The sequence below is a fragment of the Quercus suber genome, unplaced genomic scaffold (genome assembly GCF_002906115.3).
Source record: "Quercus suber isolate HL8 unplaced genomic scaffold, Cork oak 2.0 scaffold_190, whole genome shotgun sequence".
NCBI classification, from domain to species: Eukaryota; Viridiplantae; Streptophyta; class Magnoliopsida; order Fagales; family Fagaceae; genus Quercus; species Quercus suber.
This window is the reverse complement of record NW_027069648.1, coordinates 1,145,923-1,170,981: the sequence shown is the minus strand read 5'-3', so window position 1 is coordinate 1,170,981 and position 25,059 is coordinate 1,145,923. Positions and strand designations below refer to the sequence as shown.

General features: G+C 34.8%; 2 protein-coding genes and 1 pseudogene across 2 annotated transcripts; 1 reads left to right on the top strand and 2 right to left on the bottom strand.

Annotated features, from left to right (window-relative positions):
* Positions 1–430: 430 nt before the first annotated feature.
* On the bottom strand, positions 431–3,016 carry LOC112004370 (G-type lectin S-receptor-like serine/threonine-protein kinase LECRK3). Its single transcript, XM_024036602.2, has one exon. It carries the CDS (start codon positions 2,969–2,971, stop codon positions 572–574), a length of 2,400 nt encoding a protein of 799 aa, XP_023892370.1. The 5' UTR covers positions 2,972–3,016; the 3' UTR covers positions 431–571.
* A 5,401-nt stretch (positions 3,017–8,417) lies between these two features.
* Positions 8,418–15,845, bottom strand: LOC112004349 (serine hydroxymethyltransferase 4-like; annotated as a pseudogene).
* A 1,413-nt stretch (positions 15,846–17,258) lies between these two features.
* On the top strand, positions 17,259–22,144 carry LOC112004377 (uncharacterized). Its single transcript, XM_024036613.2, has 9 exons — positions 17,259–17,543; positions 17,639–18,006; positions 19,056–19,206; positions 19,305–19,555; positions 19,685–19,891; positions 20,028–20,120; positions 20,215–20,319; positions 20,402–20,806; positions 21,838–22,144. Exons 2-9 carry the CDS (start codon positions 17,680–17,682, stop codon positions 21,853–21,855), a joined length of 1,557 nt encoding a protein of 518 aa, XP_023892381.1. The 5' UTR covers positions 17,259–17,543; positions 17,639–17,679; the 3' UTR covers positions 21,856–22,144.
* Positions 22,145–25,059: the final 2,915 nt, after the last annotated feature.

Below are 25,059 nucleotides of genomic sequence, written 5' to 3'. Positions count from 1 at the left end.
TATTCTCATATTCACACGGAATAACAGATAAGTACAAAGATGGCATGATTGTAATTCCATTTCACTGTACCATTCCTTCTATACCCCATTTCGGATCCTTATATGGCACTAATGAATACTTATAAATGTCCATATCATCTCTTCATTAGTGCCATACAAAGGTGATCCTTATATGGACTACTGTCCTAGTCATTGTCCTGATCTTGTCAATTGGAGTTTGCTAAAATTGGTGGTGGGATTCTGCAGGTGAGGCAAATTTCTGCCCATAATATGATACTTGGTTTTTCAATCCTTATTAGTTATGGCATTAACTATTGGGTTTTGTATTAGTTTTATGGTGGCTCAATACTCAACAGAAAAGAAACATTTTTTTGCAGTACTAAGGGAAACTTTATCTAGCAAAATACAAATTTCATATAAAGAATTATTTGACAAAGAAAAATAGACATTTTATTGAGAGTCGTGGGACAGATATCATCATACATTCATGAGTATACTATTCTTGATAGTATTGATTATTAAACATGACTAATGACTTAATAAAGCTAGAAAATTAATTATATTAAAGGATTTAGATTGAACTAATAAATGAGGATGGACCTGGAGGCACTGAGACTTCAACAGCTCCTTCCATCATCTGTACCACTTTCTTCATTGTTGGCCTTAGTGATGGGTCCTCTTGAATGCACCATATTGCAATCATTACATATTTTTTCACTCTCTTCATGTCATCAATTGCCTCCTCATCATTCTCCACTAACAAATTCAGTTTCCTATCTGCATAGCAATCATATGCCCAGTCAGCTAGTATCATAAGATTCTCATCCTGTTCCTCTGCTTCAAAATTCTTCCGGCAGCAAATGATCTCTAGCAACAAAATGCCAAAGCTATAAACATCCACCTTGAGGGTAACAGGAATTTTTCTAAACCATTCAGGGGCTACATACCCTTTAGTTCCCCTAATCCCAGTAGTAGTTCGAGTCTGGTCCTTTTTCAAAAGCTTGGCTAATCCAAAGTCAGAAATTCTAGCTGCAAAAGAGTCATCTAGGAGGATGTTCTGTGGCTTGATATCACAATGTATGATTTGGGTGCTGCATTCTTCATGCAAGTAAAAGAGCCCTCTTGCAGTTCCTAATGCTATTTGAATTCTTTGGTACCAATTTGGCCGTGAGCCCCCAAAGAGGAAGCTCGCTACAGAACCATTGCTCATGAATTCATATACAAGAAGTCGGTGCTGCCCCTCATTGCAGAATCCTAGCAGTTGGACCAAATTTTTGTGGTTTGTTCTGCCAATAGCACTCACTTCAGCATTGAACTCCAAATCACCTTCTCTCACCATATTATTCAACCTTTTAACAGCAATTAATTTTCTATCCTCAAATCCTAGAACCCCTTTATAAACTTTTGCAAAGGCACCCTTCCCCAACTCTTCCTTGAACCCATTTGTGGCTTCTGTTAGTTCCTCATAAGTGTAACTTCGCAAATTCATGCCTGGCATGATTGGGTATGGTAGAAGGGCCTTTGGTTTCCAATATTTGAAACGAAAAATTGGAAAAAAGGCAGCCAACATGAAGAGTAAGTTCATAAACACTGAGCTGCCAAGGAGCACTAACACAATGAGTATCACAGTTGAGTTATCTTTCTTCTTCAATAATGCAGTTGGAGGCTTCAAAGTAGAATTTTCCTTTCTTATTTTGATCAGAGTTGTTCCTTTAAAATTGGAATCTATTCTCCCATTTGAGAGAGGAAATTTCTTCTTCCAACAGTTTTCACCATCATAAACTGCAGCAACACAGAAGCAATCACTCAAGCAAGCTATTCTGCACAAATCCTCAGTTTGGCCTGAAAGGTATTCATAATCTGTCCAGCCAGGCCAATCTGTATTCAGCATGGACTTAAAATAAAAAAGATCCGATTCTGGAAATGCTTCATCACAACTTTGTGAAAGAAAGTTCTGTTTGCAACCTTTCAAAACATCATCTGGATCAATGAAGGAGTATCCATCTGGGCATAGGCATTTTGGTCTTAGATCATCTCCTTGTCTGCAGTAGCTATTATACCCACAAGCTCCACCACCAAGTTCTATTGCCACAAAATTGCATATATTTGAAGGTATGAAGCTTGACAAAGAAGACCAAGTCATAGGCCAACTCCCGGAGCTGCTTTTTGGGTAGACATAATGCCTTAAAACACCATCATATTCCATGAGTGCTCTTTGATAGAAGTCCTGCGTAGAACCAGGACTTGATGATATCGTTTTAACTATGCTTCCATTTCTTGCTATAAAGTTTATAGAGCCAGACTTGTTAAAGACCACCTGAAAGCCGCTGCCTACGTATTCTTCTGGCCTGGGCCAATAATCAACATAAGGATGATCCATAGGGTAAGCTCTAGTTTGAAGCACAAGATTTCCATCTGATTTCAGTGTGAACTGGAACCTTCCATTGGAGTAATTCATTTCTAAGTAACGAGCAACAAGCTTGCTGCCCAGACGCATCTTCTGTGTAGGTAACATTGTGTCAGTTGGATGATCAAAACTCTGCCACAAATGCACAGTGTCCTGGCTTGCCAGCACAAAGTTCCCAGTGTCAAGCATGGCTGCATAAGCAACTCCTAAACGGTCTAACGGAGGCTTCCATATCTCTTTTCCTGTTGGGTCACTGAGTACAAATAGGCCTTCTTTGGTAAGTTCAACTTTGGATCCTGTTGGCACAAGATTATCTCCATTGGCTGACCAAACAATGGTTTTTTCAGGTATTTTGTTGAACCAAATGGCTAGTAGATAGCCTCCTTTTCCAATTTGTTGGAAACCAAAAGCAAAGTCACCAGAAGGCGATGCCCAGTAAGAATCTTTTTCTTGTGCAGTAAGAGATGATCCTAGCGATTGGTTTCTGGAAGTCTGAGCAATGGTGGAATATGGTAGCAACAGAACAAGAAGCAAAGAGAGAAGATGTGATAGTGCTAAAGCCATGGTATGAAGAGTGCATAAAATTAATATATTCAATGACACTGTATAATGACAAATCTACTAGTAGGAAGAAATGTGGAACATTTTGTTAAAGTAAAGATGAACTTGACTCCTTTATTATTATTTTTTCTTTGCAAACTATGAAGAATGACTTTTTCTCTAATCTATTGCTGAATACAAGACTTTGGGTTTTCTTCAATGACTTTGTGATGATTCAATGTTCTTAACCTGTTGTTGATATTTACCGTTTCAATTAATTCATGGAAGATTCAAAGTCTACAGGCATGAAAATTGCATCCAAAACAAACGGTCAAAAATGTTGGTATACTTCTGCTTCGGGCAAAAGTTGTCCTCTCGTCAATCTATAGTTGTAGTCACTCATTAAGATTTGTTTTATCAAAATTTTTTTGATATATGTCAAGTATAAGTTATGTAGGATGTAGATTATGTTCCTAACCACTCTGTGAAATAGAATCTTGTAGTAGATGGATCCTTTGTTTTGGCAAAAGTATGAATTAATTTTATTTAGGGATGATTATTCTGTGATGTCAAGTATAAGTTATGTAGGATGATTATTCTGGTAGTATAAATGATAAACTGAAACCATGTTAAATCTTATGTACTACATCCTGTTGCTGTCAGCCATAGGAGGAGCCAAGGAACATTTTGTTATAGTGAAAGCTGGCTTGTGCCCTATATTTCCTATGAAGATTGTGAAGAGTTGACTTTTCTGCGCTCTACTAATAAGGTTTTCTTCATTGAATAATTCTTGATGATTCACCGTTCTTGAACTGTCTGCCATCCTAGATTCTTAGAAAAAATCTTCTCAAAAAAAGAAAAAGAAAAAGAAGACAACTGAAAAATCAGCTGTGGTCCAAATGCATTACTTTTAAGCACTAGATTACTTTAAGGTCAATGTATATACCCCTTACAGTGCATGACCTCTAGAGAGCAGTTATATGGTCCTACGGGGATAGTATTGTAAAAAAGTGTAACTTGGTACCGTGTTTGTCGTTGGGAATGGGATTGTTGAATATTAATTTGGTAGTTGGCAATCATCCATGAAAGCAAGCTTGCATTACGGGCAAATGTTACCCTCTAATCATGGTATTTGTCACAAAGTCATTTGATGGGACCTAGATTTCTATACACGGGTAATTGATGCCTCTTGCATCTGGTATATGCATCATTTTCTACACGGTGTGGGTTTTCCAATTGTGTCCAACCTACTTGCAATGAGAAAGAGCATATATCTTATACATGAGATAACTTCATCTCATCTTCTATGTGACTACTTGATGTACCCACAAATTAGTAATTTTTCTGACCATTGTACTCATCATAGTTATAATCATAGTTGTCAAATCGTGAATCGTTTTTTCATTTTTAAGTATCGTGTATCATATCGTATCATATTGTATATCATAAGATACACAAACACTATATAAAATTTATAAAACATTATACATATACATATATCTATATATTACTAAAAGCTGAAGGGTAGCAATTAATGTTGCTATGCTCACATTGAGCCACGTCAGCAACCATGTCATTCCTAACCTCTTTTTTGAATTTTTCATTCAATTTTAAAATAATTTTTACCAATTTTAAAATACTAATAAAACTAAAATTAATAACAACCTTATCTCCACTTTAAAGTCCACTTCTTATACATTTAATTCCTCTATAAAGCCCAAGCCCAAACCCAAAGCCTTTTCAACTAAATCCCTTTGTCAAACCTAATTTTTTTCACAGTTACAACATAAACCCAAGCTTGACTTTTGTGTTTCACAGTTTCAAATTTAATCGGCAAAGCTTTCTGTCTCCCCACGTTTTGGTCTACCGTGTTTATGGTTTGAGAAAAACAACCCTTCATCAGCATTTCAATTTTCCAACGGTTACAATTCTTCAACGGCAACCCTTCAACTTGCTAGCGCAAGCCTGTAATGGCAGTCTCTCTGTCTTCCCTCCTTCCTCTTTATAAACATCAAAACAAAAAACTGCCTGGAGAAAACATACGTATGGCGTAGGAACAGAAAGAAAGAGAATGAGAAATTTGAGGGCGCTACTACCGTAAAGTAAGCACCCCGTTCAGGCTGACATCCCACAACCGCAACTGGTACAGGTATTCTTTGATTGTACATATATACTATCAAGTCTCAATCCCTAAATCTTGATTTAGAAAAGAAAGATAGTGAAAAGGAAGAAGGATATCGACCTTCTATCTCCTTGATGAAAAGGTCAGAAAATATTTTAAAACTACTGTACTTGATTATTCAAAACCTGAATTTAATCTGAAAATTAAATTCAAATTCTTTGCATTTTGTGCTACTTTGTTGTAAGCACAGAATGGATCACATTATGTTGTACTATGTCAAAAACTGAGTGAAAATATGTAATTAGACTATAAAAAGGTTTTCTGGGCAGCCAACTTTAGTGCCTAATGGCTGTAGACAAAACTCCAGGCTTATTCTTTTTTTTTTTTTTTTGAAGAGACTGTCTTTCAACTTCCAAATTTGAAACTAAACGTTTTTTCTTTTTTCCTTTTTTCCTTTTTTCAAATGTTGAAGATTTACTTTAGAGGTTTGTGTTATCTGCTCCCTCTAAGTGTTCGTGGAAATGCCTAGGCAAAACTTTCTGTCATTTAGGAATTATAAGGGAAAAAATCTTATAGTTTTCTATCCTTTCTTAAAGTTATTTTGTATCTAAACTTCACTAAATCCACCAATGATATCTTAACTACAAAGTGAGTCCCAAGTATTGTTTATGTTAAATAGCAAACTGGAGTAGTTTGAATCACACTTTAGCATTGAATATGTTCAATTTATATTTTAACAATTTTTACAGTCATTGTTCCCCGTTTTGGCAATCTATCTAACAATAGATATTCCTCTATAAACTCTTATGCAGGGTAAGACATGAGTGCATTGTCATTATCAGTCCATGCTCTACTATTATGTCTTCTGGTGCAACCATGGATTTCTTTTCTTCAAATTCTGTTTGGTTGTTTTGAAAATGGACAAAAAGGAGATGAATTTAATTTGAGTCCTATGTTTTATTTTTCTTTTTGCAGTCGTTTCCTTCATGGTATATAATCATTCATAACTAAATGTAGCAGATGGGTTATTTTGTCAGATTTATGCTGGTACATACATTCCATATTTGCTTCTGTTTGTGGGTATTTGAATTTTGGGCTATGGAAGCATTATTTACTTACTAATGGTTGTGAGGTCTGAATGGTTTTGATTGTACACTTCTTTCTTACTTTTGTTGTTGGTGGTATCTTAAGTGAATTTTAATTTTGATGTTTTTAATATGTGAGATGCACCTTCCTCATAATTAACATCTAGAACTTAGTTGCTCTTATGATGATCCATCACTTTGGATGTATAGATTCACACAATTGAAATTTAATTGTAAGGAGAGTAATTATTAAATTAACAACACTGTGTAGCTTTGTAAAGGGTGAATCTCTTTATTAATTTGTAATTGAGTGAAAATCCATAACTTCATATATATATACATTCACACACAATTGGATTTGTTGGTCACGAGAATTTTTTAAATGAGATCAATGTTGCGTGACTTTTGTATAGGTTGAGTCTATATTGAGGTGTAGTTTAAAGAAAATAATTGATTACATAAGTTTAGGATTTTAGCTAGAATTTATGCGCTTCTCATAAATTCTGAGCTATACATTTGCTTGATGAATAATGAGTGTGGTATATGCATTTTCAAAGTTATCTATAGTGAATAGAAATTTTTTTTTTAAATAATTTTGCTTCTATATTGATTACTCAATCTTACCTAAAGCATGCTTATTATGATGCAGGATTCATTGTTGCTCAACAATGGACTACAATTTAAGGGCTGCAATATATGCTTTAGATAATCTTTAGAAAAATACACTTCATTTTATTAATGAAAACTTCAAATAATTAATTGTTGTGCAAATTATATGCTTTTAACAATGCTAATGCATAATTCTTCCATTGCATCTTTGTCATGCTTTGAGTTTTCTATTTTTTTTTTCCCTTCCAAATCAAGAACAAATGGCCGTTTATCTTGATCAAATGTTACAACAAATGATTATATATGCTAGGTGTTCAATAAAAGGCCTAAATATGTATTTTGATTCCTTGTACTCATCTAAACTTATCTTCTTTTGAGGTTATATACCACATTTGGACGTTAAGATAAATTAAGAAAGCAGACAAAATCAATCTTGATTAACTTCCGAAGTTTTTTAGGATGTAGTTAAATTTTCTCATTTTAGCAATTAAATAGATATTTTGAGGAAGAGTTAGGAAAAGATATTAGGTTTTATTCATGGTGTTTTCATGATCAAAGAAATTTGAATAAGTTCTACATTTTGAAATGAAATAATTAATTTTGAAAGCTTATATCCACTTACTGTTTTAGTTATTAATTTCTCAAAAGGTTAGAAAGAGAGATTTGTTTCTTCAAGATTCCAACTTTGTTTTTTCAATAAAGCTTCTTCAAATGCAAAAACATAAAAACATTTTTTATTTTTTTTATTTTTTATAATTTGTGATTCCTTTGGCTAATGTTATATATATATATATATATATATATACTTTCTTAAGATTGTGGTTGTTGGGTACAAAGCCTGAGCCGAATCTTACAGGATGCCTCTCATTTCTCAAATTGGGATACAACCATCAGATTGAACTGAATGTTCCTCCAGTGAAGTGTACAAGGGTATAATGTAATTTACTGCAAAACATGAGTTTAATTATAGAATCTATGGAGAAGAAGAGTTTAGCCTGACATCTAGGTGAATATCAAAATAGAAACTTCACAAGTTCCTTTATACAACCCAACGGTACTTAAAGCCCCTAAAAATTATTTTACCTTAAGGCTACAATTAACAATAGGAAAATGACAAGTATTGTTGTCAAGTATAATGCACGACTTATTAAACCATACTTAAATTATTTTTTGAGAAGACAAACCATACAATCATTTCAAGTGATTATAACCAAACTTTGTCCACAGTATTTTGTATTCTAATTTCTTAATACATTTCTCCTCAATAGGTTCTATTGACAACCTGTAAAACTACAATGGAAAAGATTTACATATTCAATTGAAAAAGAAAATAACCTAATGTTTCTTTAGATTTGTGTTGAATAAGAAAATAATCCAATGTTTCTTTAGATATTATCAATAATTATACCGTGCATCGCACGGGTTAGCGACTAGTTTATTATAAAATTGAAACATATGCAAATAATGACTACTTTAATTATCACTGATGTTATAATATTTGACTAAGCTAATATAAAAAAAACCAAATGGAAATATATTTTTAACATCCATATCCAAAAGATAAAAATATCCATATCCAAATTCATTAGAGTTCAAAGTCACTACATATTATATTAGTCAAAATACTTTTTTTCCTAATCATATTCATCATTGCCTAATCAAAATCATCTCCATAATCCAAGTCAATGAAGTTATCATCTTCATCATCTTGCAAAATCATTTCATCATTGACATCTTCTTGTACATCTTCTTCATCGTCTCCAACATCCACTATCTCTTCTGGTTCTTTAACTTCAATAACTTTTTATTTACTTTTCATTTTGGCATTCAAATTTCTTGGACCTATAAAAATAATAACAAAAATATATACTGTCAAAATATCAGAATAAAAACCATGTGGGTGACTGGTGTGGCTGTGTGGTGTGGGTAAATCAATTTAATTGTGGTTCAAATTTTTTAGGGCTAAAGAAAATAAATAAATAAATAATTTTAATAAGGCTTTTGCATTGGGCCAAACCACCAAAATAGCCCAACTTGTTTTAAAAAAAAAAAAAATGGAAAAACATTTTGGGCTAAACTTGAAAAACGCTTAGGCAGAAATTTTGGTTAAAAAAGCCTATTAAGCCAATTGTTTATGTATCGTCCGATACAACTGATACACATGATATGTCCGATATGTACAATTGTATCATCCGATTCATAAGCGCCTACGATATGTATCAACAATGCAACACTTTTTTCACACGGTACAATACGTGATACGATACTGACAACTATGGTTATAATTGCTTGACCATTCTCCACTGATCAAACAATTATATGAGCAATCGAAGGAAAGCAATAGTGATAATCTAGTCTAAAAAATGAATGGCCCGTATAAGGTGTTAGACCATAACCTTCGGCCTTTTGAATTATGTGTATGGGTGTCTAGATTTTTTGACTTCAAGCCTTAATTTGGCCACAAATGTTGCGTTCTTGAGGGTTGAGGCCCATCCTAAGATGAAGAATGGTCAGAAAAATGAGTCATGTGAATCTGTAATCTATCTTAGTGACGGGTAAACACATAATCTAACTTAGTAATGAGTTCAAGTGTAACACTCGTCTTGGTTTGGGCCAATCATATTCCATTTATAAGATTGTAGACTTTTAATATAAGGCACTTGGGCATATGTTAGCCTCAAGTGGGGGTGGGGGGGAGGGGGGAGTGGTTATACTAAGGGTCTGTTTGGGATCTGCTTATTTTGCTAAAACTGAAAACTTTTTACTAAAAGTACTATAGATAAAGGTAAAAATTAATTGAAATAGTACAGTGGGATCCATGAATAATACCAAAAAGTGCAGTGAGATCCATAAATAGTAGCAAAAATAAGCTGAATAATAAAATAAGATGACAAAAATAATATTGCCAAACACACACTAAGTGTAACTTTCGTTAATATAAATGTCACTTGATAACATTATAATATTGGATAATATCTTTTTAAACAAATTCACATTGGATCACATTAGGGATAATCACAGTCACGGGTTAGTTGTGTTTAGGTTGCCAACATGTCAACCGACCCAATCACAACAGGTTGCATATTAATCCAACCATCTAAGCGAGACATCGTAGGTTAGCTTCTAATGTAGTGACATAATGCCTATGGTTGGGTCTATAAAAAATGTCGGTTCCTTTCATCGAGGACTTGAAGCTCGGTGGAAATTGAGAATTTTGTCTAATTTGATGGGGATCCTGAAAGCTTTATTGAATTTCATGTGGTTGAAGAGAGTGAGAGTGGTGGACCATGGATGACATGGAGAGGAGCAACAATAATTGGCGGGGCAAGGCACTATGTGAGCCCATCTGTTGGGCTGGGACTGCTGGGTACATTCGGCTTATAAGAACATGAATTAAGCTTTGATTTAAAATGGTCGTGTTTAAGTTTTTTGAAAACCATCTTCGATTGAACAAACTGACGAAATAGTCCCATCTAGAACAATTTGACAGGTTTCCTAGGTGCTTGATCTTTGTAAGTGTTGAGGCACAATTTTTCTCACAAGCCACTTTTCCTAATTTCATTTGCCCACTCACTAAAAAATACTCATACAAACCCCACAAATTATTATGAATCTTTACAAATATTTCCCATATTATTGCCAAAATTGGACCCACAAAAATATTTTACACATCATTACCAATATTGGGCCACCAAATTATGTCATCTCAATAAAAGCCTATACCCATTTATCCTATGGGCAAAACCCAAAAAGCCCAACAAATTTATTACAAAGCTCGTTGTTATACGACATCCATTATAAGCCCAGGAGAAACACCCAGCAATATTTATCAATGACCAGGCCCGCACCTCAAAATAATTTACAAAATTCCAAAATATTATTAAAAGAATAATGCTAGAGATACAAATTATTTTACAAAAAAAATTTACAAACTGCTGATGTGATAAGTGATTATTGGTAAATGAAAAAGTGATGTTAATGGTAGGTCTAGATAAAAACCAATAAGAGGTTAGCCACATCAACATTTTGTAAAAATGTTATAAAATAATATATGTCTGTAGCATTACTCTTATTAAAATCCTAAATGCTATTTTTGGTAATATCTCATCAAACGCCCAAATATTATTTTGACAATATTCTATTAAAGCCCAAGTACTATTCTTGGCAATATTTTTGCAAAAGCCCAAATATTACTTTAGCAATATTTTACGAAAACTCCAATATTATTTTGGCAATATTTTACAAAAGCCCAATACCATTTTGGCAACATTTTATCAAAAACCCAAAACTATTAGTTTTGGGCAAACAATTATTCCATGAATGCCAAAATATTATTTGGCCAAAATATCATATTATGCTCAAAGCCCAAAGTTAATAATCTTTGGCAACAAAATATTTTGACATATTAAATTCCCTAGCAAAAATACAAACTCATGGGAGATATAAATTATTTATGACATATTACTCATCTCATAAAACTATTTATTCTACAAAATTCATGGGAATATTACCCACAAGAAATTACAATTACATTACATCAATAAAAGCCCATGTATATTACAAACCCATGGCAAGACTATTTATCTTGTAGGGACACACAAGCCCAAGAATGGTTAGGCCTGTTGTAATTTAGTTTCAGTACAACTAGACTAACAGCTGAGACCCACTACAATCACTTTCAACTTGTCAAATCAGGTTAGAGGGGGACACATGTCAAGCTAAGATCAAATCCTTCCTTGGCAAGTTGATTTCTAATTATTTTGACAAGACTTAAAGGTTGGGCTAATGTGTGAAGGCTGAAGTCATCCACCTTATCTCTCATCTCCTACAAATTTGGTCAAGAGGCTAAGGGAAGCCAAAACTAGACCTTAGAAGCTTCTGGAATTACTACTAAATAGCCCATTACCTTACTAAAGATATGTATTATTCAGTTCATGAACCAAACACATAAACCCTAATGGGAAAACCTAGGGAAATGTGGTTTGGAAAGCACCAAGGGGATCTCCAGCAGAGTTTCCAGCAAGGGGCTCAAAAATTGACACTTGGCTTGGAGTGACATAATTTGCCCTAGGAACTCTGATACTAGCAATAAACAACCAAAATCACTAGCTCTAATACATGCTCTAATCTCATTGCTTGAGGACAATCCAACATTTAATGCTAAGTCAAAACCTTCAGCTGATATTACCTTAAACAACAAATAATTCTTAAAGTTGGACATACCATTGAGTAAAGTATTTACATCTCCAAAGTCATTATTGGAGGGGCCCATTGAGAGAGAATCTTCCATTATAATAGCATGAGGGAAAAATTTTATAGTTACAAAGACATTATAGCCTTCAATTGTAAAACAATAAACAAATTCTATAGGATCCATTATGACAAACGATGGAGAAAGCTTAGTATAAGATGAAGGGAGAGAGAGATTCCAGCTAGTGCAGCAAGATCACTTTTATACTAGGGTATGCTCATAATAGTTGTATGTGTAGTTACTAGTAGGGGTCATTTTGGTAGTATGAATGAGTAGTGAGAGAATATTTAGTTATGTTGCTAAGATTTTCTGCTACAGAATGGATAGGTATTTATGAGTAGTAGTGTGAGGGGTATTTATGAGCTAAGGACTAAAGAGCTTAGTTACTAACTTGAGAACTAAGAATTCAGAACCTCTGAACCTCATTAAAGAGCTAAGAAGATAATTGGAGCAAGAGAATAATTGGAAAAGTTATGAGAGATTAGTCCTTCTCTTACGGTATGGTTTGTCTTGATGTGTTGATGAGGGACTCTATTTATAGCTGAGTTTAAAGGGGTATTTAGCAAAGAATCTCAACTAAAATCTGTTCCAATTAATAATAAATCTTCAAAAAATCCATTCTAGGATTTGGCCAAGAATGGTATGTAAAACTTTAAGAAGTATTTGCTATTTCGAGTAATGTCAGTTGGAGGTTCGGACTTAACATTAAATGCTAGATTGACCTCAGCCAATGAGATTAGAGTATGTATTAGAGCTAGTGATCTTGGTTATATGTTGCTAGTATCAAAGTTTTTAGGGTAAATTGTGTCACTCCAAGCCAAGTGTCAATTATGGAGCCCCTTCCTAGAAACTTTGCAGAGATTTCCTTGGTGCATTACAAACCACATTTCCCTAAGTTCCCCCTATTAAGGTTTATGTGCTTGGTTCATGAACCAAATTATACATATTTTTAGTAAGGTAATGAGCTGTTTAGTAGTAATTCTAGAAACTTCTAAGGTATGGTTATGGCTTTCCTCAGCCTCTTGATCGAATTTATTAGAAAAGAGAGAAGAGGTGGCTAACTTTAGCCTTCATGCATTAGCACAGTCTTTATGTCTTGTCAATCATCATTAGAAATCAGCTTGCCAAGGAAGGGTTTAAGCTTAGCTTAACATGTGTTCCCCTTTGACCTAATTTGACAAGTTGAAGGTGATTGTAGTGGGTCTTAGCTGTTAGTCTAGTTATACTGAAACTGAATTATAACAGGCCTAACCATTTTAGTCACCCACACAAGCTTTAGTTGTTGAAATTTGGCACATGGGCTGTACTATTTTGGTTGGGCCTTATCATTGTGCTCTTGGGCTTGCATATCCCAACAAAATAAATTGTCTTGCTATGAGTTTGTAATATAAATGGGCTTTTGTAATTGTAATTTCTTATGGAAAAAATAAGTATAATTCCCATAAATTTTGTAGAATAAATAGTTTTATGAGATTGGTAATGTGTCATAATTAATTTATGTTTCCCATGAGTTATCATATTTTTTAGGGAATTTAGCATGTCAAAATATGTTGTTGCCAAAGATTATTAACTTTGGGCTTTGAGCATAATATAATAGCTTTGCCAAATAATATCTGGGCTTTGATAGAATCATTGTTTGCCCAAAAATTAATAGTTTTGGGTTTGTTGATAAAATGTCGTCAAAGTAGTATTGGGCTTTTTTGTAAAATGTTGCCAAAATAATATTTGGGCTTTTAATAAGATATTGCCAAAAGTAGTATTTGGGCTGTTAAAAATATTTTGGGATTTTGTAAAATATTGCTAGGTACAGGCTTGTGCTTTGATAAATATTGCCAAGTGTTTCTTTTGGCTTGTAATATGGTACCGTATAACAACATGCTTTGTAAAGGATGTCGTGTTGTAATGGGCTTTGTAATTTGTGTTGTGTAACAACGAGCTTTGTAATGAGTGCCATGTAGCAATGGGCTTTGTAATAGATGTCGTGTAATCGGTGTCGTGTAGCAACAGACTTTGTAAAGGTTGACGTGTAGCAACGAGTTTTGTAATGAATTTGTTGGGCTTTTTGGGTTTTGCCAATGATAAATAAGTTTGGGCTTTTATAGAGATGGTATAATTTTGTAGCCTAATTTTGGTAATAATATGAGAAATATTTGTGAGAGCCCAATTTAGGTAATAATATAGGAAATATTTGTGAGGGCCCAAAATAATTTATGGGGCTTGTATGGGTATTCTTTTGGTGAGTGGGCAAATGAAATTAAGACATGTGACATGTCAGAAAAATTATACCTCAACAAATATTAAAATGATTAATTCTCTCTATAGTTTTATTTATTTTTTATTATTAAAAATCCTATCCTTTTTTGGCACTCTTTCATCCTATGTTTCTTATCCATAGGAGGTCTTCCTCCATTAGTAGCTTTTTTTTTTTATAGAAAAGCTTCATTTATTCCAAAGTAGATCTTTTTAGGCTAATTAATTTATATAATGTGATCTACAAGAAAATCCCAAAGATTATGGAAAATAGGCTCAAACAAATACTTCCAAACATTATTTCACCGTGGTAGGGAGCCTTTGTAACGAGTAGAGTGATCCAAGGTTACACCATAATTGTCCAAGAAATACCTAACTTGATCTGGAAAATAAAAGGAAAGGAAGGGTACATAAGTCATGACGCTAAAGATTGACCTGAAGAAAGCATTAGATAAGATGAAGTGGTCTTTCATATATCTTTCGAGTAATGAGGAAATTAGGCTTCTGTAAGGATAAATAAATGTATCTATATAGCTCCTTCTCTATCTTAATTAACGGATCTCCATTCAATCTAATCAATCTTGAGAGAAGCCTTGGACAGGTGACCCCCCCATCCCCTTTTCTCTTCATCATGGGTGGAAACATAGGGTGGCCTTTATAGCCCAAACGTCAGTCATCTCCAATCTACTGATGGCATGATGTAATGGAAACTTAGCTAAGCTAGTTTAAAAAATGGGATAATTACAGTAAACCCACTTGAGGTTTGGCCCATTTTCACTTTACCTACCCGTGGTTCAAAACTTATCACTTTGCTCACCCGAACTTCAATCCGTTACCCCCCCGTTACCCACCTCACCCTCAGACGTTAGAAAAACATATTTTTAAGGAAAAACAAACATAACAAAGATCAAAAAGTTAGGGTTTTTATTTCTTAAGAACTATGAGAACAAAAAATACAATTTCTTAAGAACGCTTGGGGATCCATTTTTCTAACTTGGCCTGAAATCCCACCACAAATGATCAACCTTGGCCTGAAATCCAAGGCCTTTTCCTCTAACTTATCATAATTGATATACCCAGTTGTGGAATTCACCTTATAAGGCAAACTCTCGAAGTAAATGGAGGTAGCAGAGACCTTCTTCCCACCAGAGGTGTAATACCTATGTGTCAAATGACCCCCAGATGGAAGATCCAAACCCATGATACGATCATGTGGTTGAAGCACAACGGTGTAGGCAGCGAAATTAGCTGGTGAACCTGAATATGGCTGTACATTGACACCTCATTGGGTTAGGTCGAGACGGTATGTTTGGAGGGCTCGAGATCGGCAGAGATTCTCAATCTCGTCGATGAATTCGTTACCTCCGTAGTATCAGTTACCGGGCATGCCTTCTAAGTATTTGTTGGTCAGGGCACTGCCTCAGGCTTCAATCACAGCGAAGGAGGTGAAGTTCTCGGAAGCGATAAGCTCGATGCCACGGCATTGACAACGCTTCTCCTTCTCGATTAGATCGTGGATATCTGGGTCCAATGCTTTCAGAGGTGTGTTTCCCCAAGCGTTCACGGGATCCATTTTTATGGATTGAGGACAAACAAAAATCATAGAAGTTCTTAAGAAATCATAACGGGATCCATTTTTATTTCACGGGATCCATTTCTTAAGAACTTCTACGAGCAAATCTCAGAAAAGAATAACCTCAGAACCCGAAAGCAAAAAATACCCAGAAAAATCTTCAAAGAAATTTGGGAAGAAACCAGGGAAGGCAAGTTTTGACAATGTTGTCCTTGTCTTCGCTGTTGTTGTTGTTATTTGCTTCGATATATCTTTTGTTTAACATGGGCTTGGTTAAAAATTCATTTTGCATTGAGAAAATTTGTTCTCATAGAAGTTCTTAAGAAATAAAAGTCCTAACTTTTTGATCTTTGTTATGTTTGTTTTTCCTTAAAAATATGTTTTTCTAACGTTTGAGGGTGGGGTGAGTAACGGGGGGGTAACAGATTGAAGTTCAGGTGGGCAAAGTGATAAGTTTTGAACCACGGGTAGGCAAAGTGCAAACGGGCTAAACCTCAAGTGGGTTTATTGTAATTATCCCTTAAAAAATAGAGATAAGAGAAATCAATAGAGACAATTTGTGTGGTTTGGCAGTATGCATAAGTCCATGAGAACAAGAAAATATCAATTTATCATATGAAAAATTAAGGTTACAACAGCATTTATATAGCATAAAATCCTACTCGATTCAAATCATCTAAATACCCTATACTATGAATGTGGGTATAAGAGAGTTGCACAAAAGAAATCTACTGGATGGAGTTAACCCTACTCAGTAAAACTTCAGCCTCACTTAGTGTGCGAAGGCAATGTGCTGAATGTGATTACCTTACTCTAGAACCGTTCTTTTCAACCTCGTCAAGCTATCAAAAGTTTGAGCATAGAAGCTACGTTTTAACGTAACTCAGTTTTCATCAAAACGCAAAACCAATACTATAGTGCACTATAGTACTTGTATAATTTTTTTGCAAAATACATTATTACCTGTATAATGTCTTTACCCTATTTTTACTTATGATAATTGATATACTCTATAATAAAAAATTAATAATTGTTGGTTTATAATTATCCTACTAATATAAATCTTATATTGTAAATAAAACAAATGTGTACAATATTATATATTTTTTGCAGTTATATTAATGTGGCAAAATTTTTCACAAATTTATTTTATATACAATGTAAATCTTATACAGTCCTTTTTTTTTTTTTTTTTTTTTTGAAAGCATAGTCTTATTATAATTTATATACAATGTAAATCTTATACAGTCCTTTTTTTTTTTTTTTTTTTTTTGAAAGCATAGTCTTATTATACTAATATAATGTAAACTAATAATTTTGCAGGACAGGAACTATATTTTATATTTTAAAGGACCAGATGAGAATGCACTCTCAAATTTTTTTTTTTCAGTTATATTATTGTGGCAAAAGTGTAGACACTTGTTAGTTGTCACATTTATCAATCTCGACGTGATAAAGTTGGAACCCGCACTGTATTATAGCGATGTACGTTGCCTCTTTCATCGCGATAAATTGGCGATCCCTTAGCAACTTTGTCGTGGCGATAATAATCTGTTAGCTTAGACACCTTAAAAGTTTCGAACAACGTTTCGTTCTGTTCTGTTTTTTCGCCTTAATAGCTTTTCAAACCCCTGCAAATCCTGTCAGCTCTGAAAAACCCTAAATCCCCAAATCGGAAAATCCACTCTGATTCACTCAAAATAAAGGTAACCCATTATCACTTTCTCAATTTTCTCCAATACCCAGTTCCCCAATTTCTTAAATTTTGATTTTTGATTTTTTTTGATTTTTTGATTTTTAGGTTTAATTTTGGAAATTTAAAAATTTAGGGAGAGAGTGAAAATGGGTGAGGTGGGAGAAGAAGAAGTGGGTAAGAAGAAGAGGAGGAGTGCTAGAATATTGGAATTGGAGGGGGAGAAGAAGAAGAAGATCAAGGACAGAAAGGAGGTGAAGGAACAAGGAGAGGGAAGCACTAACAAACTCAAAGTGAAATCCAAATCAGAGGTTGAGGAGGGTCCTAAGCAAGACCATGAGGAGCATGAAGAAGAGCAAGAGAAAACTGAGGAGGAGCAGAGTCCAAGTACAAGAGAAGCAGTAGAAGCGCCCACTGTTAATGAAGAAACACTTGAAGACGTGGACATTGCTTTTGTTGCTTCCCCTTCACAACAGGTCTCTCTCCTGTTCTTCATTTGTAGCTAGATGTTGTTAATGAGTTCTTGGTGTGTGAATAAATGATGGCTGTTATTCTATATGGGATGATTTCTGCATGTGATGTTGATCTAGAAAGTGAAGTATTTACAAACTCTTTACCTTAAACTTTTGGTCACTGAGCACTTGTAGTTCTTGAAGTTTCAAATGGGTGCTATTAATTTAAGCCATATGATCTTGGCATCTAGCTCGGATTGTGGGATTGAATCACTAAGCCCAAAGTCGAGATCTAGTCCAGGAGCTCGGCTAGTAAATTGCGTAGAAGCCACAAAATATGAGAGAGAGAGAGAGAGAGAGAGAGAGAGAGAGAGAGAGAGCGCACATATTTGTTTTTGGAGAAGTGAGAAATGTAAATAGCCAATGAGAAAATGACATGTAGCTTTCTTAGTTTTTAAAAGAATTTGGTTGGGTCGGGTTTACCAGGTTTTCATAATGATATGAAAACCTGACACCCACCTGAATCCTAGTGAGTCTTGATTAACAGAACCCATTTTCGACTGCAAGTGAACTCAGAGCCAGCTGTTTGGTGTCTGGTCGAATTGGGTTGGACGGTTTTGAGTGGTTCAGGTTGATGTTGATGATGATATGAGTTATTGATTACTATAGTTTTAAGTGAGGGAGAATGGTACAGAGATGTGATATATTGAAGTGTTCTTTAACGTTTTGGCATCCATCTACTCATGGAAAAAAATCCTTAAATCCTCGTCATTAATCATCATCATAAATCTGTGTTATGCATGCATTGCAAATGGCTCTTGAATGCAATAATGAGCTGTTGCATCACTTTGTTTTGAGAAGTTCCATAAGATTTTTCCCTTGTTCTCAGAGGATGTGTTCTTGGCGAGCAGATTCAGCATTTTCTCTGTTTGAATAAAAACTATCCAATTTACCGATTGCAATGTGGCATGTGAAGCATTTCACATGTTGTAATAGGTTCAATTACATTTTGTATGTGCACAGACCACACAGACACAGGTATTAAAGTTGCCATTTGTTTACGCTTTGTGTAGGACATTATGGGTGCATCACAGGCACAGCCAGACCATACAGATACTCAGTCTGATCAGCAACCTACTGATCCCTCCATGCATACACCCCTTCCTGCACAATCATCAGCACCTTCGGAGCTCTCAGTGGACACACTAACAATAACATCTGAAAGTATAAGTCCATTATTACAATATGCTTAGTTTTGTTAATGCATTTATACTTGTTAGGCCTTTTGATTTGGTCTAAGGTTGGGATCTTTTATACTTCAGCTTCCAGCTCAAACAGAAAGAAAGGACGAGGACCTGCAAAAGGCTTGAAGCTGGCTAAGAGAGCACAAGAGAGTACTGATGGAAAGTTGGACATTGAGTTCTCAGACAAGTCTAATTCAGCTGTGGGGCCAAATCAGCGGATGTTTGTGGATGAGGTGGTACAACAGATGAGGACGTATGCACCGCTTAATGTTAAGAAGTGGGCAGAAGTACCGCAGGAGGCAAAAGATAACATTGTTGCAGCCGTGTTGGTAAGTAAGGAAATATGTATGTATATATATGTGCGTGCGTGTGTGTGTGTGTGTTTGTTTGTGTAATGTAAATAATCTATTTGTTATTTTATTAGTTTGTCAATTGTATTTTATTTGTTGTCATTTCAGGGTAGGTGGAGAGTCCCGGATACACCCTTGCGAAGAGCCAGCATATTACAGTTGGCTAATCGAAGATATCGGGGTTGGCGAGCAAAACTCTCCAAGGACTACAGTAAGTACGACAACGATGAGGATCGCAGGCAGAACCGGCCCAAGGAGGTCACAGAGCAGCAATGGGAGTCTCTTATTGCATACTTTGGTACTAATGATTTTAAGGTAAAAATCCGTGCATCTTTTATATGCTATTTACTTTATTTTCCTCCTATTCCCTTAAATTATGTTTGCTAAGTTTTCTTTTTCATTCCAATTACGTACACTACATTGACTACTTGAATATGTTTATCCTATGAAGACCATTAGTGATAGAAATAAAGAAAACCGATCGAAGCAAAAGACAGGTAAAATCACAGGAAGCAAGTCTTTTGCAGCTGTGAGTTATGATGCGGTGAGTAGAAAAATTAATGACAAAAAAGTAATTGATTATGTTTTACATTTGTCTTTAATTTATTAGTTAATCTTTTATGTTAACTTGAATACAGCGGGACCCCCTGACTGGTCAGCAGCCTAGTGAATACAGGACATGGCTTCTGTGCCATCGTCATTCTGATGGTACTTGGAGTGATGACAATGCCAGACAGATTTATGTTAGTAAAAATTTTGTGTGATGCTTCTATTTTACATTTCTGTGTGTGTTCTACCTGATGCGTGTTTGTGTTTTTATTGCAGGAGCAAGTTAACGAGTTAATCACTCAGAAGTTTGAACAAGAGGGGGTGCCACTATCGTCATCAACTGAGGATGAATTGTTTCATTCAGTGATTGGTTCTAGACCAGGCCATGTACGGGGCCAGAGACATGGGTTGATCCCAGTGCAGAAAGAGGTGCTTGGTGAGGTTCAAATGGAGCGTGATGCACTTGAAGAGCAGCTTGGTGAGATGAAGTTGAAATTGCAGGAGGAAAGTGCAGCACGGAGTGTGATACAGGCACAACTGCAGGCAGAGAGTGCAGCACGGGCTGAGATGGAGGCACGGTTGCAGGCAGAGAGTGCCGCAAGGACTGCTATGGAGGCACGATTGCGTGCAGAATTTATGGTTGCCCTCGATAGCCTACGATCTCAAGCCTCTACTAGCAGTGTAAGTTCCAAAGTTAATTTATTTGGTTGATCTTTATATATTTAAAGATAGTTGAGGATAGTACTAATAAGTTAAGGATAATTGATAATATATCCGTGTGCCAGAGGCATAAAATGGGTCACCTAAACCTTGGGTTGTCCATGGGCCTCAGATTGATTTGCTAAAATGGTTTGAACAGCTAAAGGGTCTGCAAGATACACAAGCAGACCGCATCATGCTCATACCAAAGTTAAAGAATGTTCTCACAAGGACAGAGAGTTAAGAATTCAAAATTTTCTTTCATTTTATTAAAGTGATATTATGAAAGGGGTACAATATACATAAATGGTCTTTTCCTAGGTCACCCTTATTAGTGTCTCTTGTGTTTTTATGCATATTTATGCACGCATAGACAGGCTTGGGCAAGAAATTGTCCCATGGTAATGGAACCTCACATACTCAGGAAACTTAGCTACCTATTGGATAACTGCTCTGGGCAAACCACTAGAGACCATAATATTATGTATTTGCTCAGAATTTGCGAACACTAGGAAAAGTTTCTATTCTCGTGTATTGTTGCCATGGATGTTATATTCCCTGTTTGATCTATGAGGTCATTCATAATCCGTAGCTTGGTTAGGCTCATATGTTTTGTTGATCTGATTCTGTAAAACATGAGATGAATTTTATATTGAAAAAAGTAATTGACCATTGTGCAGTTGTGTCCTTGGAGATTGTCAGTTAAACTGTTGACATAATCAGCAAGATTTTTTCTGGTCCAAGTAGAGGTCACTAATCTTTTGTTGATCATTCCATTTGATTTTGAATTTTGCGAGCACTGCAGGTTCAGTTGTCAAATCAGCTTCATTAATTAATTGCATTTTGAAACATTAACCATAAGAAAAACTTCATCTGTATGTTCGTGGTCAATAAGGTTTTCTTGTATAATTAAAAATTGATCTTTGTTCTAGAAAGAGGTATAACCAACAGATGTGGAAGCTTAATTTTAATCAACTAAGTATTAATATTCCTTTTCTATATCCCCTCTTCAGAAACACAATCAACAATGAAGTAAAGAGACATCGTATCAAGATCTGTTGCCAGAGGAGTCTCTCTGCTTCACGTGCATTTGTGCTTGAGGAAACTTCCACTAGTCAAGGATTAGATTTATTTTATTTTATTTTATTTTTTAATTTTTAATTTTTAATTTTTATTTATAATTTTTCAAGTGGGTGAAACTTAGTACAATTCCTTAGGTTTTCCAATTAAATTCCAACACATGGCTATTGAATTTAGTTGTCTTGGTTAAGTTAACACTCTGTACTAAATTAGTCAATCAAGTGTTTGAATTCATTTTAATTATAGCATGGCAAAAGCAAAGAGGTTAAATTGGGTTGGGAGCTGGCATAAAAGGTGCGTTTTATGCCAGCCAATCCTGACCCGACACGTTAGCAATATAATTAAAAAAAAAAAAAACCATTTTCTCTCTTCCTCTCTCCTCTTCCCACCTCCCTCACTTTTCCAGAAACATTAAAGGCTTGAAGCAATGTTGAAGGAGCCACAATCTCTATTTTTTTCATATCTCCCTCTCTTCTGCAAAATCCTCTGAAAGAATTGCAAATTTTACAAAGAAATCCCAACAAAGGGGCTGTTCATGCACCCAAACCAACCATCAACGGAACTCACAACAAAATACAGTGAGAAACCCATGCCACAAACTTAGATCCACCCAAAAAAAAAAAAAAAAAATCAACCCAACAATTTCAACTAGCAATTTTACTTCAATCTTGTAATACCCAAGCCACAAAGAACAACATAGACAACAATATTACTAAAAAAAAACTCAAAACCACAATATAAAGCAATTTCACTTTGCAAGCCTTGCAACAGAAAACCTTCAAACGCATAGTTGAATAAAGATAAAAAAATTAATTATATATAAATAAATAAATAAATAAAAGATAGAAGAAAAAAGTGACCTGTGAATCTTGAACTAAAGAAGAAAAAAAAGGAACCTAAGAAAAAAGACGAAGAAGAAAGAGGTCCTGTGATGAGAGGCGTGAGAGATAAACTAAGGGGTAAAGAGGGAAAAGGGAAGAGAAAGATGAGCTTGTCATGAAAGAGAGAGAAAAAGAACCTCAATTGGCTAATGTGTCGAGTTAGGATTGACTGCTGTAAAACACACCTTTTACACCACCTCTTGACCCAATTTAATCTCTAAAGCAAAAGGCACAAAACTGATGCTATGCATGGTCACCTCATAGATGATAGAGTTATAATGTAGGCCTATGACAGTTTTATTAATGCAGTATAGATGTTGTGTAATCATTGAAAGTGATGTGAGGGGACATATAAGAGTTGAGTTTTGTTTTGAGAATTAAATAATAGATTACTTTTAAAAAGTTTTAATTCTACTTTCATGAAAATAATTTTTTTTTAAATTATAAAACTGTTTTTTTTTCCTATAATTTTTTTTTAAAAAAATATTTCTTAAACTAATGCTCTTAAGACGTCCATTAACTTTTCCCTAAAATAAAGGTTGAGTTTGTTTGGTCGTCGATCGTTTTCTTGAAAACACTTTTTGGATTTTCGGGTGTTTGACCAAATTGAAAATGCTAGTCAAAATTGAAACAATTTTAGTAAGTAGTTGATATACATAAATGGGAAGCCTATTGATTTCAACTTTTTTGAGTTTAAATGAAGTTCTAGAATGGGTATTGATGGACTTTTGGTAGAGTTATTTGGTGTCCCTCACTCTCTCTCCTCCAATAAACTGGAATTAGAGTTGTTGGTTCAAGAAGTGAGTAACTAATATATCAATGAGTTTTTTTTTTTTTTTTTTTTTTTTTTTTTTTTTTTTTTAAATGAAATGGTCTCTCTCCCTAAATAGGATACATGACATTTATGCTAATGGGGTCAAATACTAATATTCTAGGGTTCATTCTTTCAAATATTTAGATAGGCTTTCATCCTTACCATAAAGACTGATGGTTGGACTGATTGCAAACTTTATTGTGAAAATAGGTGCTACTATATAGTGCATGGGTTTGGTTGAGGAGTTTTTTCGTTCCAACCCACTATGGTTGGGTTGAAAAAAAAACCAATCCAACTCAATCAATTATAGGGTTCCAACTCATCCCAACCCAATCCACGTGAATTGGGATGGCTCATGGATTGTATAATTTTTTTTTTTTTAATAAAAAGATTGAGTATTAGAACAGCTCATTTATAAGATTATCAATACAAATAGTAGAAGATTTATAATCTTATTTGTGTTGGTTTAATGCACTAATCAAACTATTTTTTTAGAGATAATTACAATATATTGCTAACCCCACTGTTCAAACACTTTTCCCCTTAAACCAATCCAACTCAATCAATCACAGGGTTCTGACCCATTCCAACCCAATCCACGTGAATTGGAATGGCTCATGGATTGGATAATTTTTTTTTTTTTTTAATTATAAAAGGACTAAGTATTAGAATAGCACATTTATAAGATTATCAATACAAATAGTAGTAGATTTATAATCTTATTTGTGTTGATTTGATGCATTAATCAAATCATTTTTTTAGAGATAATTACAATATGCTGCAACCCCACAGCTTAAACCCTTTTCTCCTTAAACCCTCCAAACACTTATGTGGCGTTTGGTACAGGGTAATGTTTTAGGATTCCTAGGAATGTTTAAAGATTTCCATGTTTGGTTGCAAATCATGCTAGGGAACCAGATGCCAAGGGAATCTGGATTCCCCCTTAAATCCCTCTCAGTAGGAATGTGGATTCCCTTTAAAACAGGTGGGAATCCAGATTCCCAGGCTTAAAGGAAATTGTATTTTTTATAAATTGACAATTTTAACCATTTTTTTTAAATGACTTGATAGTTCACATTCAAATCTAAGGATAGAAAGGTACAAATAAATAATTCATTTAAGATTCCTGAGAATAAACCAAACATAGGAATAACTACATTCTTAGGAATGTGATTCCTAGGAATTACATTCCTAGGAATCTGGATGGCAGGAGTAATGTGGATTCCCCCGTACCAAACGCCATATTAGTGTATGGAAATGTGTCAAATTCAGCTACAATATCCTTGACAATGCATTAATTAAACCTAAGCATAACTCCCCCACCCCACCCCCCCCCCCCCCCCCAAAAAAAAAAAAAAAAAAAAACTTACAAATCTAAGCATAGCACCAAACCGATACAACTGGATTCTTATAGTCCAAGCAAATGCTGAATTTAGGCTTCCACAATATCATGGTATTTC

What these genes read in the sequence shown, in the direction of transcription:
- LOC112004370 (XM_024036602.2), bottom strand. Translation starts at nt 2,971, where the DNA reads ATGGCTTTAGCACTATCACATCTTCTCTCTTTGCTTCTTGTTCTGTTG.
- LOC112004377 (XM_024036613.2), top strand. Translation starts at nt 17,680, where the DNA reads ATGGGTGAGGTGGGAGAAGAAGAAGTGGGTAAGAAGAAGAGGAGGAGT. An exon ending in TTGCTTCCCCTTCACAACAG is followed by an intron (nt 18,007 to 19,055) that starts GTCTCTCTCCTG and finishes CGCTTTGTGTAG; the next exon opens with GACATTATGGGTGCATCACA. An exon ending in ACAATGCCAGACAGATTTAT is followed by an intron (nt 20,320 to 20,401) that starts GTTAGTAAAAAT and finishes TTTTTATTGCAG; the next exon opens with GAGCAAGTTAACGAGTTAAT.